The 15,073-nt window shown below is 38.8% G+C and overlaps 1 protein-coding gene across 1 annotated transcript; it reads right to left on the bottom strand.

Annotated features, from left to right (window-relative positions):
- Window positions 1–1,212: 1,212 nt before the first annotated feature.
- LOC131104365 (embryonic polyadenylate-binding protein-like) lies at window positions 1,213–14,968 on the bottom strand. The gene is made up of 16 exons (XM_058051456.1): window positions 14,800–14,968; window positions 13,258–13,462; window positions 12,651–12,844; window positions 12,453–12,568; window positions 11,457–11,596; window positions 11,283–11,377; window positions 10,952–11,089; window positions 3,577–3,672; window positions 3,191–3,451; window positions 2,616–2,703; window positions 2,428–2,547; window positions 2,218–2,354; window positions 2,048–2,156; window positions 1,797–1,927; window positions 1,641–1,714; window positions 1,213–1,377 (listed from the first exon to the last, which is right to left on the bottom strand). The coding sequence occupies exons 2-15, from the start codon at window positions 13,448–13,450 to the stop codon at window positions 1,652–1,654; spliced, it is 1,881 nt and encodes a 626-aa protein (XP_057907439.1). The 5' UTR covers window positions 13,451–13,462; window positions 14,800–14,968; the 3' UTR covers window positions 1,213–1,377; window positions 1,641–1,651.
- Between the last annotated feature and the right edge of the window lie 105 nt (window positions 14,969–15,073).

Raw genomic sequence — 15,073 nt, 5'->3', positions numbered from 1 at the left:
CAGACCGAGCCATCAATGTACAGGTGCCCATGGAGCACCCAGAGTGTCTTCACTGCAGCGATCTGGCGTTGTTTGAGCAGTGACCTTGGAGAAATGCAGATTAGATTGTTTGGGTTAGTGTAGGAGTAGGTAGCCGCATTCCCATAGACTTGATGCATTCTGGTCTCTCAATCAATCATGATAGGCACATTGGACTGCTGTCTTAATGTTATGACCCACCTGGGCATTGACTCATCCAATCAGCAACAGACCTGTTATGGTTCCAAAATCTTTGTCCTCAAAGAAAAGAATCGCTTGGTGCATTTCCTCCACTTCCAACTGGTCATCACGGAACCGGTGGTGAACATTCTGTAAAGGTAGACTGGTTCCCCCGAAACGGAATCAGATTTTGTCAATTGGAGAGAACATTTCATCATTATGATTTGGATAGCAATGCCAAGGGAATGACTTCATACAAGTATGAGAGAGGACAAAACAGGAAAAATAAGGGAGAGTGAAAAGAGACCGCCTTCATGGAGAGCCAGGAGAAGCTAACCAAATAAACTCTTGCTATTTATCCTGAATGCTCAAATCCTGACTGCAAAATGGAAGCATGACCACGCTTGAATTTGTCTATAAACTGTAGTATAGTTAGCCAGATGCCCCTAATCACAATACACTAGGGACCTGCAGACAGGAGTAGCTGTTACTGCTTGTAGCCCAAAATTGACTACATGTTTAAGGTCCATTTTCCACTCTTGGTGCCTAACTGTTCAGTGCAAACGATGTGGACGGATGCTGGAAAAATTTACGTTATCACATGAAAACACATTTATTCTCTGGCTATTGTATATAATCTATTGAGCAAACACTTGGGGCATATAAATAGACAAAACAACCTAACACATATGGCCTTGGAACACATCTCTAGACTCAAACTCACTGACAACACCAACTAAAAAGACAACTACTCATATAGTTTGCTGGAATGTGAAACCGAAACTTTAAACTGAGTTTTAAAAAAAAAAAGGCTGAGAAGGGAAGTGGCTCTAGCGCTTGGAGCAGGGACTCTTTCCCCTTTTGCAAAAGACAAACTTCTGCCTACGCGTGCTTTTAGACTCCTGTCGATGAGCATAATGATATGTTCATGTACGGTCCAAATATTGATAATCCGGTGTTCCATGTCTGAATAGAATTGCATGGGTGCTGATGTGTTGGTGTTAAAGAAGTCACTACAGGTTTAATGCCTATTGTGAACTTTATAACAAAAGCTTACAAACAGTAACATAACATTCATCTCCAAATTTCTTTTGTCAATTACATCCACATACAATAGTCCTTTTCTTTTTTTTTTCTTTTTTTTCCTAAATGTTATTCCTCCTCCAGGGTGGTCACCGCCTGGAAAGAAAACTACAATTATATTTAAATCAAACTTACCTCAGAAAACAAGTCTCAGATTTTTTTTACTAACTTAACAAATGTATTAGAATAATTAGAGTATACAGAATGATTATCTATTAACTTTGTGGTACATTTTTAAATTCCAAATTTAAACAGAATGGATGTGAAATTCATGTAATTGCAACTGAATAAGCTTTGATATTTGTCTTCTCCACAACCAACAACACAGAAAAACAGCAACTACACAAAAGGACTCTGACCTGAAAGGACTTCACTTTTTTGGAGAGCAGGCCTTGGCCTGGTGGGCTTGCAAGACCGCGATGGCCTCGTCCACCTGATCCAAAAAAAAGGAGCAGGAATTACTTCATAAAGTTTTATTGATGATGCAGACTTTAAAAAAAAATGAGAAGTTTTACCTTGGAGTGGAGGCACTCTGGTGTCTCCAGCATGTGCAGCAGCTCCGAGTTGTCGATCTCCAGCAGCATTCCGGTGATTTTCCCCGCCAAGGTCGGATGAAGGGCGTGAATGAGAGGGTAAAGACGCTCACCTGTCGCAGCATCGATGGAGACAACAGGATAAAAAAAAAAAAACTAGTGACGCCACCCAAGCCCAAATATGAATAAATAAAAGGACTGATGACCAAAAACGGAAAGACCAAGAAGAATACCAAGAAGCTGCTTCTGGTCAGCAAGTGGTGCTGCAGCCAACATGGAGGCAGTGAGAGGCTCGTTGCCTTGAGTGTGAACAGGTTGCTCCATCACAGGTGCAGGAACAACCTAAGGAAATACTATTAGTATAATAGTATATACATATATATATATATAGTATAAATAGTACCTGGAGTCTGGTCATGGATGCAGGCATGGAGATGACCTGCTGAGGGTTCCTCACTGCTGAAGAGTATTTAAACTGGCCGCTCCTGGACACTCCCGACATGTCAGCTCGTCCTCTCATGGTCTGGGTTCCGATGTTGCCTACACACGCGTGTGCGTGAGCGATTCTACCATCCACAACCGTGGAATGAGAACTTCAGAAGCTCGGACTTACTCGTCTTTTGTGTGGAAGCCATGACGCGTGGAGCCTGGGTGGAAGCCTGTCTGACTGTGGCGATGGGAGTGGACCCCCGGCGAGGAGCAGAGCCGCCAATGTAGTGAGTCGAGTATGAGCCTGAAAACACGGCCGTGTGGGGTTTGAACATGTCCCATTTGGTCACAAGCCAAAAGTGGTCAATTCACCCTGCACTCTGGGGGGCTGTCCTGTCCAGCGAGGTACTGGTCTCATGTTGCCGATGGCGTTGTGCTCATAGAAGGTGCGGGGAGGAGGCTGCACAGAGGAGACATTTATTACATTACATACGTCTTTAGTGATCAGTTAATCAATTAATTCAAATTAAAGCATTAATCATCATATACTGAATTAGTATGATAAATGAGGTGGGTTTTTCTAAACAATATTATTGATCATAGAGCTCAGGGGTCTCCAATTAAAACCGAGTAAGGTCCGTTTATTATGTATTTCGGCTGCACGCAGGCCTCACAGCTAGGAGACCCAGTTCGATTCCACCCTCGGCCATGTCTGTGTGGAGTTTGCATGTTCTCCATGTGCATGCGTGGGTTTCCTCCCACATTCCAAAAACATGCTAGGTTAATTGTTGACTCCAAATTGTCCATAGGTATGAATGTGAGTGTGAATGGTTGTTTGTCTATATGTGCCCTGTGATTGGCTGGCCACCAGTCCAGGGTGTACCCCGCCTCTCGCCCAAATAAGCGTTAGAAAATGACTGAATGACTGCCTAAGAGAACAAGCCTACCTGCGGTACGGTCATGTAGTAGCTGGTCTGGTGATAGGAGTCAATAATAGGACTGGTCATGCTTCTCAAGGTGGCCATTCTCTGCATGTACTTGTTGGTAAGAATGGCTTTCCGTTCCTCCCTTCGCTGAGCCAGGGCCACGTAAAGAGGCTTGGTGGCAATAATTCTTCCATTCATCTCCGTGACTGCTTTAGTTGCTTCCTCTGGTGAAGAAAAGCAGACAAAGCCAAAGCCTTTGCTTTGGGAGCCATCGGTCATGACCTGCAGGAAGTTCAAGCACAATCTCAAAACTTGGCATGGCTCATTATTGGAATGGATCCTGATTCTATGTGACTAACCAGATAGTCATAAGGTAGTGTTTAATAACTTTATGTTGTGTTTGCTACCTTTGCACTTGTTATGGTGCCGTAGGGGGAGAACTCCTTTCTGAGTCTCTCATCATCAATGCTATCATCCAAGTTCTTCACATACAGATTGACACCCTGAAGATGGAGAAAGATAAAAGAAAGATAGAAGTCAAGTACAAAGACAGAAACATCCATGTCATAACCTAAAACATAAAATCTTACCCGTACATTTTGAAACTACTGTCCTAAACACAAGACATCCAACCTGATATATATACATACATACATATACATACATATATATGTATGTATATATATATATACACACACACATATATATATACACATACACACATATGTAAGTATGTATAAGTATGTATATGTAAGTGTATATACATACATACATACATACATACATACATACGTGTACATACGTACGTACATACGTACGTACATACATACACGTATACACATACGTACATACATACATACACGTATACACATACATACACGTATACACATACATACATACATACATACATACATACATACATACATACATACATACACGTATACACATACATACATACACACATACACGTATACACATACATACATACATACACACATACACGTATACACATACATACATACATACATACACGTATACACATACATACATACATACACGTATACACATACATACATACACGTATACACATACATACATACACGTATACACATACATACATACACGTATACACATACATACATACATACACGTATACACATACATACATACATACACGTATACACATACATACATACATACACGTATACACATACATACATACATACACGTATACACATACATACATACATACATACATACATACACGTATACACATACATGCATACATACACGTATACACATACATGCATACATACACGTATACACATACATGCATACATACACGTATACACATACATGCATACATACACGTATACACATACATGCATACATACACGTATACACATACATGCATACATACACGTATACACATACATGCATACATACATGCGTACATGCATACATACACGTATACACATACATGCATACATACACGTATACACATACATGCATACATACATGCGTACATGCATACATACACGTATACACATACATGCATACATACACGTATACACATACATGCATACATACATGCGTACATGCATACATACACGTATACACATACATGCATACATACATGCGTACATGCATACATACACGTATACACATACATGCATACATACATGCGTACATGCATACATACACGTATACACATACATGCATACATACATGCATACATGCATACATACACGTATACACATACATGCATACATACATGCGTACATGCATACATACATGCGTATATACATACACGCATACACGTATATACATACACGCACACACGTATATACATACACGCACATACATACACATACGTACACGCACATACATACACATACGTACATACACATACGTACATACATACACATACGTACATACGTACATACATACACATACGTACATACGTACATACATACACATACGTACATACGTACACACATACGTACATACGTACACACATACGTACATACGTACACACATACGTACATACGTACACACATACGTACATACGTACATACGTACACACATACGTACACACATACGTACACACATACGTACGTACGTACACACGTATTCTGTCAAAAATAAAAGTGGAAACCTCACAGAAACCTCACACACGCTCAACAGGGGACCCAGAAGCATCCAAAAATGGCATAAAAGACCAGATTTTCAATTTGGTGAATATCAACCGGTCATATAAGAAAATATACTGTATAGGCCTTGACCAGGCCCTGAAACGTCATTTTCAAGGCCTTGAAAGGGGACCCAGAAGCATCCAAAAATGGCATCAAATGCCAGATTTTCAATTTGGTGATTTTTGGAAAAAAACGTAAGGGGTTAGTATGTCGTTTTTTTCATTTTTTTCAACTTGCTTTTAAAGCACTTTTCTGTCAAAAATAAAAGTGGAAACCTCACACACGCTCAACAGGGGACCCAGAAGCATCCAAAAATGGCATAAAATGCCAAAGTTTGATTTTGGTGATTTTTGGAAAAAAACGTAAGGGGTTAGTATGTCGTTTTTTTCATTTTTTTCAACTTGCTTTTAAAGCACTTTTCTGTCAAAAATAAAAGTGGAAACCTCACACACGCTCAACAGGGGACCCAGAAGCATCCAAAAATGGCATAAAATGCCATTTTTTCAATTTGGTGATTTTTGGAAAAAAACGTAAGGGGTTAGTATGTCGTTTTTTTCATTTTTTTCAACTTGCTTTTAAAGCACTGTCGTTTTTTTCATTTTTTTCAACTTGCTTTTAAAGCACTTTTCTGTCAAAAATAAAAGTGGAAACCTCACACACGCTCAACAGGGGACCCAGAAGCATCCAAAAATGGCATCAAATGCCAGATTTTCAATTTGGTGATTTTTGGAAAAAAACGTAAGGGGTTAGTATGTCGTTTTTTTCATTTTTTTCAACTTGCTTTTAAAAAGTGGAAACCTCACACACGCTCAACAGGGGACCCAGAAGCATCCAAAAATGGCATCAAATGCCAGATTTTCAATTTGGTGATTTTTGGAAAAAAACGTATGTCGTTTTTTTCATTTTTTTCTACTTGCTTTTAAAGCACTTTTCTGTCAAAAATAAAAGTGGAAACCTCACACACGCTCAACAGGGGACCCAGAAGCATCCAAAAATGGCATCAAATGCCAGATTTTCAATTTGGTGATTTTTGGAAAAAAACGTAAGGGGTTAGTATGTCGTTTTTTTCATTTTTTTTCAACTTGCTTTTAAAGCACTTTTCTGTCAAAAATAAAAGTGGAAACCTCACACACGCTCAACAGGGGACCCAGAAGCATCCAAAAATGGCATAAAATGCCAAAGTTTGATTTTGGTGATTTTTGAAAAAAACGTAAGGGGTTAGTATGTCGTTTTTTTCATTTTTTTCAACTTGCTTTTAAAGCACTTTTCTGTCAAAAATAAAAGTGGAAACCTCACACACGCTCAACAGGGGACCCAGAAGCATCCAAAAATGGCATCAAATGCCAGATTTTCAATTTGGTGATTTTTGGAAAAAAACGTAAGGGGTTAGTATGTCGTTTTTTTCATTTTTTTTCAACTTGCTTTTAAAGCACTTTTCTGTCAAAAATAAAAGTGGAAACCTCACACACGCTCAACAGGGGACCCAGAAGCATCCAAAAATGGCATAAAATGCCAAAGTTTGATTTTGGTGATTTTTGAAAAAAACGTAAGGGGTTAGTATGTCGTTTTTTTCATTTTTTTCAACTTGCTTTTAAAGCACTTTTCTGTCAAAAATAAAAGTGGAAACCTCACACACGCTCAACAGGGGACCCAGAAGCATCCAAAAATGGCATCAAATGCCAGATTTTCAATTTGGTGATTTTTGGAAAAAAACGTAAGGGGTTAGTATGTCGTTTTTTTCATTTTTTTCAACTTGCTTTTAAAGCACTTTTCTGTCAAAAATAAAAGTGGAAACCTCACACACGCTCAACAGGGGACCCAGAAGCATCCAAAAATGGCATAAAATGCCAAAGTTTGATTTTGGTGATTTTTGGAAAAAAACGTAAGGGGTTAGTATGTCGTTTTTTTCATTTTTTTTCAACTTGCTTTTAAAGCACTTTTCTGTCAAAAATAAAAGTGGAAACCTCACACACGCTCAACAGGGGACCCAGAAGCATCCAAAAATGGCATAAAATGCCAAAGTTTGATTTTGGTGATTTTTGAAAAAAACGTAAGGGGTTAGTATGTCGTTTTTTTCATTTTTTTCAACTTGCTTTTAAAGCACTTTTCTGTCAAAAATAAAAGTGGAAACCTCACACACGCTCAACAGGGGACCCAGAAGCATCCAAAAATGGCATCAAATGCCAGATTTTCAATTTGGTGATTTTTGGAAAAAAACGTAAGGGGTTAGTATGTCGTTTTTTTCATTTTTTTCAACTTGCTTTTAAAGCACTTTTCTGTCAAAAATAAAAGTGGAAACCTCACACACGCTCAACAGGGGACCCAGAAGCATCCAAAAATGGCATAAAATGCCAAAGTTTGATTTTGGTGATTTTTGGAAAAAAACGTAAGGGGTTAGTATGTCGTTTTTTTCATTTTTTTCAACTTGCTTTTAAAGCACTTTTCTGTCAAAAATAAAAGTGGAAACCTCACACACGCTCAACAGGGGACCCAGAAGCATCCAAAAATGGCATAAAATGCCATTTTTTCAATTTGGTGATTTTTGGAAAAAAACGTAAGGGGTTAGTATGTCGTTTTTTTCATTTTTTTCAACTTGCTTTTAAAGCACTGTCGTTTTTTTCATTTTTTTCAACTTGCTTTTAAAGCACTTTTCTGTCAAAAATAAAAGTGGAAACCTCACACACGCTCAACAGGGGACCCAGAAGCATCCAAAAATGGCATCAAATGCCAGATTTTCAATTTGGTGATTTTTGGAAAAAAACGTAAGGGGTTAGTATGTCGTTTTTTTCATTTTTTTCAACTTGCTTTTAAAAAGTGGAAACCTCACACACGCTCAACAGGGGACCCAGAAGCATCCAAAAATGGCATCAAATGCCAGATTTTCAATTTGGTGATTTTTGGAAAAAAACGTAAGGGGTTAGTATGTCGTTTTTTTCATTTTTTTTCAACTTGCTTTTAAAGCACTTTTCTGTCAAAAATAAAAGTGGAAACCTCACACACGCTCAACAGGGGACCCAGAAGCATCCAAAAATGGCATAAAATGCCAAAGTTTGATTTTGGTGATTTTTGAAAAAAACGTAAGGGGTTAGTATGTCGTTTTTTTCATTTTTTTCAACTTGCTTTTAAAGCACTTTTCTGTCAAAAATAAAAGTGGAAACCTCACACACGCTCAACAGGGGACCCAGAAGCATCCAAAAATGGCATCAAATGCCAGATTTTCAATTTGGTGATTTTTGGAAAAAAACGTAAGGGGTTAGTATGTCGTTTTTTTCATTTTTTTCAACTTGCTTTTAAAGCACTTTTCTGTCAAAAATAAAAGTGGAAACCTCACACACGCTCAACAGGGGACCCAGAAGCATCCAAAAATGGCATAAAATGCCAAAGTTTGATTTTGGTGATTTTTGGAAAAAAACGTAAGGGGTTAGTATGTCGTTTTTTTCATTTTTTTTCAACTTGCTTTTAAAGCACTTTTCTGTCAAAAATAAAAGTGGAAACCTCACACACGCTCAACAGGGGACCCAGAAGCATCCAAAAATGGCATAAAATGCCAAAGTTTGATTTTGGTGATTTTTGAAAAAAACGTAAGGGGTTAGTATGTCGTTTTTTTCATTTTTTTCAACTTGCTTTTAAAGCACTTTTCTGTCAAAAATAAAAGTGGAAACCTCACACACGCTCAACAGGGGACCCAGAAGCATCCAAAAATGGCATCAAATGCCAGATTTTCAATTTGGTGATTTTTGGAAAAAAACGTAAGGGGTTAGTATGTCGTTTTTTTCATTTTTTTCAACTTGCTTTTAAAGCACTTTTCTGTCAAAAATAAAAGTGGAAACCTCACACACGCTCAACAGGGGACCCAGAAGCATCCAAAAATGGCAACAAATGCCAGATTTTCAATTTGGTGATTTTTGGAAAAAAACGTACGTACGTACGTACGTACGTACGTACACACATACGTACACACGTACACACATACGTACACACATACGTACACACATACGTACACACATACACACATACACACATACACACATACACGCATACATACATACATACATACATACATACATACATACATACATACACGTATATACATACATGCATACATACACGTATACACATACATGCATACATACACGTATACACATACATGCATACATACACGTATACACATACATGCATACATACATGCGTACATGCATACATACACGTATACACATACATGCATACATACATGCGTACATGCATACATACACGTATACACATACATGCATACATACATGCGTACATGCATACATACATGCGTATATACATACATACATGCGTATATACATACACGCATACACGTATATACATACACGCACACACGTATATACATACACGCACATACATACACGCACACACGTACATACATACACGCACACACGTACATACATACACGCACATACATACACGCACACACGTACATACATACACGCACATACATACACGCACACACGTACATACATACACGCACATACATACACGCACACACGTACATACATACACGCACATACATACACGCACATACATACACGCACACACGTACATACATACACGTACATACATACACGCACACACGTACATACGTACATACACGCACACACGTACATACGTACATACATGCACATACGTACATACGTACATACATACACATACGTACATACGTACATACATACACATACGTACATACGTACATACATACACATACGTACATACGTACATACATACACATACGTACATACATACACATACGTACATACGTACACACATACGTACATACGTACACACATACGTACATACATACACATACGTACATACGTACATACACATACGTACATACGTACATACACATACGTACATACGTACACACATACGTACATACGTACACACGTACACACATACGTACGTACGTACATACACATACGTACGTACACACGTACACACATACGTACGTACATACATACACATACGTACATACGTATGTATATACATACATACATTAACAGCACTATATTAACTTGAAGAAAAAAAACGTAAAGATAAAATATACTAAAAGTCTGAAAATGTATTTGGCCAGCAGTCATGTCTTTATTAGTCGCTGAGGAATCACGCTAGCACTAATATTAGTCATGATGGGTTGAATTCACATTTTGAGTGGAGGTGTAGTATTTATATATTATATATATATATATTATATTATATATATTATTTTATATCTAGGATTTCTGAGCAGATTTTCCAGAATCTGCACCTATTCCAGCTGTATTTCCTTCCATTTGTGCTTCCTGCCAAAACGGTCTGTTTTAATTTATTCCACCCACGGCCCGCCTCCTGGCATGTCCACTATGGTGTGATTGGTCACACGCCCAAAGCGCTTCCTAACTATGAACCAAATAAGGAAGTCCTCTCCTCTGTGATGTGGACAGATCAACATAATGGGCACCCCCGATATATGGGCTTTCAAGATTGTTAAAATGTTTTAAATAACGTTAACATCCAGCTTCCTAAGAAGTGTGACATTGTTCAAAATGAACAATGGCAGCGTCACCTGGTAACGTTGGATGCGGTCCTGTTTGATCTGGTCAAACCGGCGCTTAAGCTCGCCTTGGCGCTCCAGCCGCTTCTGAGCCCGCCCGACATAGAGCATTTTCCCATTGATCTCCTTGCCGTTCATCTCATCAACTGCCTGAAAGCAGAAGCATCAGCATGTCACAACTTTCACTACAAAATGGAGTCCGCTGTCTACTGCCTTGCTTCATCTCGTGAAAATTGTTAAACTAATGCTACATTATACGTTGTGTATATGTGTCATATGTTACTTTTTAACCTGGACATAAAAGTGAAATCTTGACAAATTCAACACAGAAACATGACAATACCTTTTGCGCGTCCTCATGGTTGGCGTAATTAACGAAGCCGAAACCACGCGAACGACCTCTCTCGTCCTTCATCACACGCACACTAAGAGTCCTCCCTGAGACGAGGCGCCAACAATCACTTTTAACCTTCCAAGATGGAGGTCAGACCATTAAAGCAACATGCAACACTCTTACCAAATGCGGAAAAGACATCTTTCAGTTTGTCATCGGTGTAGTCCTCACCAAAGTTCTTAATGTAGACGTTGGTGAATTTCATAGCTTTGGTGCCAAACTCCACCTCTCGGTCCTTGCGGGACTTGAAATGGCCAACAAAACTGCAGACATGATCATAAAATCTCCAAGATCCAGACAATCCATGAGTGAAATCCCGATAACATCCATGCAGTGTAAATGTTTAAATGTACTACAGGCTATATTAGGGGTCTAATATAGTTTTTTTTTTCTTGAGAGCTACTTTTACAAAATGAAAATTTTTGTAACAATTACTTTCATAGCTTATTTAAAGCCAATATATATTTACATACATTTATTTCTCATCTAAGATTATTAATTGAAAACCTGAATGAAAACGGTCCCTTCAGCCGCATCCGCTGCCTTCTGAAGAGCAGATGCAGCCGACTCTGATATCAGCGTGCTCAACGCCCGTTTCAAGCGTGGCAAACGGTCATTCGACTTGCAGAGCCCGACGCAGGCCCTCAGAGGCGGTACTCATCCCAAAATGGTGCCCACATTCAAGTACAGCGGGTTGACGGACGATCACATCGCGAGCCTCAAACACGCCATGCCCTGCTAAGTGTTTGGCCCCAAATGCCGCACCAATCTAAAGTTTTTCAACGCACCACCCCGGTCAGACATTTTTGAGAAACATTTTGCAGGGTGCAAAACTTTTGGCGGATGGGATCTGCATTTTAAAGCCAGTAGTGTCCAATGTCGATATCATGCTTTCACTGATGTCGGCCAATCGATCAGAGCATCCCGAGTCATAACAAATATTGCCGATATTTTTATTTGTCTTTCACTCAGGATGACAACACTTGTGTTTTATGTTGACACCCAAAATAAATATTCCTATTAAGAGATCCTACCAGTTTACATGCATGTTCATTGCCTCACATTGTGTTTATCAGATTGATGACAAAACTTCTTACTATACCATTTTTATGTACTCACACTTTTCTGTCGTTCAGCAGCATTCCGTTCATGGTTTCAATGGCGCGGTTTGCGGCTTCCTGAGTTTCAAAGTGAACAAAGCCGTAGCCTTTCGATCCTCTCTCGTCACAAACGACCTACAACACAAACAATAATGTTATAAAATAATAAACTTATCACCACATGAACACATCAAATGCCACCAAGTAGCACGTATACCTTGCAGGACAAAATATTCCCAAAGGCTGAGAAGGTATCATACAACGCTTTGTTGTCAATAGAATCATCCATGTTCTTGATGAAGATGTTGCCCACACCAGACTTCCTGAGGCCAGGGTCACGTTGAGACCACATTATTCGAATGGGGCGTCCCTTAATGACGTCGTAGTTCATTGTATCCAAAGCACACTCCGCTAAAAGAAGAAAAAGGTTTCAGGAAGATAGCAAAGGCTCATAAGAGTTCATAAATGATATTCCTCATTATACGTGTCACACAGGAGAGACGTCTTACTTATGTGTACATCTTGTATTTGTGGACTGAGACATTACTTTTGTCACCTCACAGAAATTTTGGGATGCCTCGCTGACATTTTTTTAAAGAGAGGGCACTTTCACATCAATGCTGTTTGCAGCTTCAGTGACACTATGCCCAAAATACTTAGAGACAATGGTAGTCCCTAATTTGATAACCAGTGCGTGAATAGTCCCGACTGCCAGCTCAAATGTCACAATGAGCACTAGTGAAGGAAATGTATAAGTCCACCACCAAGACTGTCCTAAACAGATAATGGTTTTGAGTAGGAAAATTATAGAACGGGTACATTACCATCAGCTGGTTGCTGGAAGTTTATATAAGCATATCCCAAAGATCTCCGAGTGATAATATCACGACACACACGTATCGACATGATTGGCCCTGCAGGAGAAAATTTCTGGTACAACATGGCCTCTGTAACATCCGGATGCAGGTCCCCGACATACAAAGAGGCGAGGGGATACGTTGGTCCGCTGCTGTTCATCTTGGTTGACCGCTAGTTCAAAACAGGAAGTAGTACAGAAAAATTAAAATCAAGAGTTGTCGCTGCAATGCTTTTAGAATTTGCATGAAAATTATATCGAATTACAACAAATGCATGGATGCTTTGGACTAACATGTTTTGATGCCATAAAAATAATTGCTTTACATTGGTGGTGGTAAAATAAGCCTATTCAAATTATTTTAAAATTAAATCACAATACTGGAGCATGTCGGCCTGACAGTCTGGAGAATTGGGATTCGTACCTTCGTACCTTGCATGTTCCCATACATATGTGGGTTTTCTCTGGGTGCATCAGGTTCCTCCCACATCCCCAAAACATGCGTCTTAGGCTTAATGAAGACTCTAAATTCACCAAAGGTGTGAATGTGAATGGTTAATTATCTACATGTGACTGACTGGTGACCAGTCCAGGGTGTAAACCCACCCCACCTCTCGCCTGAAGACTTGTAGGATAGGCTCCAGCTTACCTATGACTTTGAGGTGTATAGAATATGGATGACTAAATCAAAAGTACAGTGCTGTGGGAATAATTTGTTGCCTTTGCAAATATAAAAAATGTCCAGTTTAAATGTAGTTTGGACATTGTGATTTGAAGAGGTTTTTTCCCCAAATATTTTAACAAGGAGACATTATGTAGCTACATGAGGAATATGAAAGAAGCTTCAATTTAAAAAAATATATATATATATTTTGGCACAGGTTTTGCTAAGGGTTTTTTTTCCAAATATTTCAACTAGGAGACATTATGTAGCTACATGAGGAATATGAAAGAAGCTTCAATTAAAAAAAAAATTAAATATTTTGGCACAGGTTTTGCCAAGGGTTTTTTTTCCAAATATTTTAACTAGGAGACATTATGTAGCTACATGAGGGATATGAAATAAGCTTCAATTTTTTAAAAATGTATAGATTTTGGCACAGGTTTTGCAAACTTTGATACACCTTGATACGAGTCTAACTCGGATATAGTTCAATTCAACTAATTTAAACTTGTATACAACAGTTGGCTACTTTAGGGAAACTCAGACATTCAACAGCCATTCAATATCAACCAAAAAGTCAGGCAAGTTAGCATTCAAAGATTAGTAAGACTAATAAGTAAAATACTTGGAAACTCCTCTGTTAACGAAATTGATTGAAATTGATGTCGATGTTTATACACAATTGGGTTAAAAATAAATAATACAATATATTCCTCTATACACAAAAAGCATCATGAGGTAGCCACATTTGACGACACCAATTTGTTAAGAACACTTTACAGCAACGTGGTTAGGGGCATCTAAATCGCACATACATAGATAAAACCACGAAATGCTGTTACTTACAGCTTTTAAACGCTCAAAATGCTCAAATGCGTTGTGCTGTTTAGTGTAGAGAAAACAGTTAGCGAAGTCATCTCTCGAAGAAGAAAAACGCCTAATTACTGCCGCGGAACACCTGCATCATTAGTCCGCGTAGGTTAGTGCCACTTGACTGTGGACTACTATATAAAATATTGGGAGTACTCCGCAATAGAAAATAGTTCTTGGACCGACTTTAAGCACGTCCTCTAGCGGACATTTTGTGCAAAACTAACTTGAGGCGGCGTTGCCCACTCTA

Source organism: Doryrhamphus excisus, chromosome 16 (genome assembly GCF_030265055.1).
Source record: "Doryrhamphus excisus isolate RoL2022-K1 chromosome 16, RoL_Dexc_1.0, whole genome shotgun sequence".
NCBI classification, from domain to species: Eukaryota; Metazoa; Chordata; class Actinopteri; order Syngnathiformes; family Syngnathidae; genus Doryrhamphus; species Doryrhamphus excisus.
This window is presented reverse-complemented; position numbering and strand designations above follow the sequence as displayed.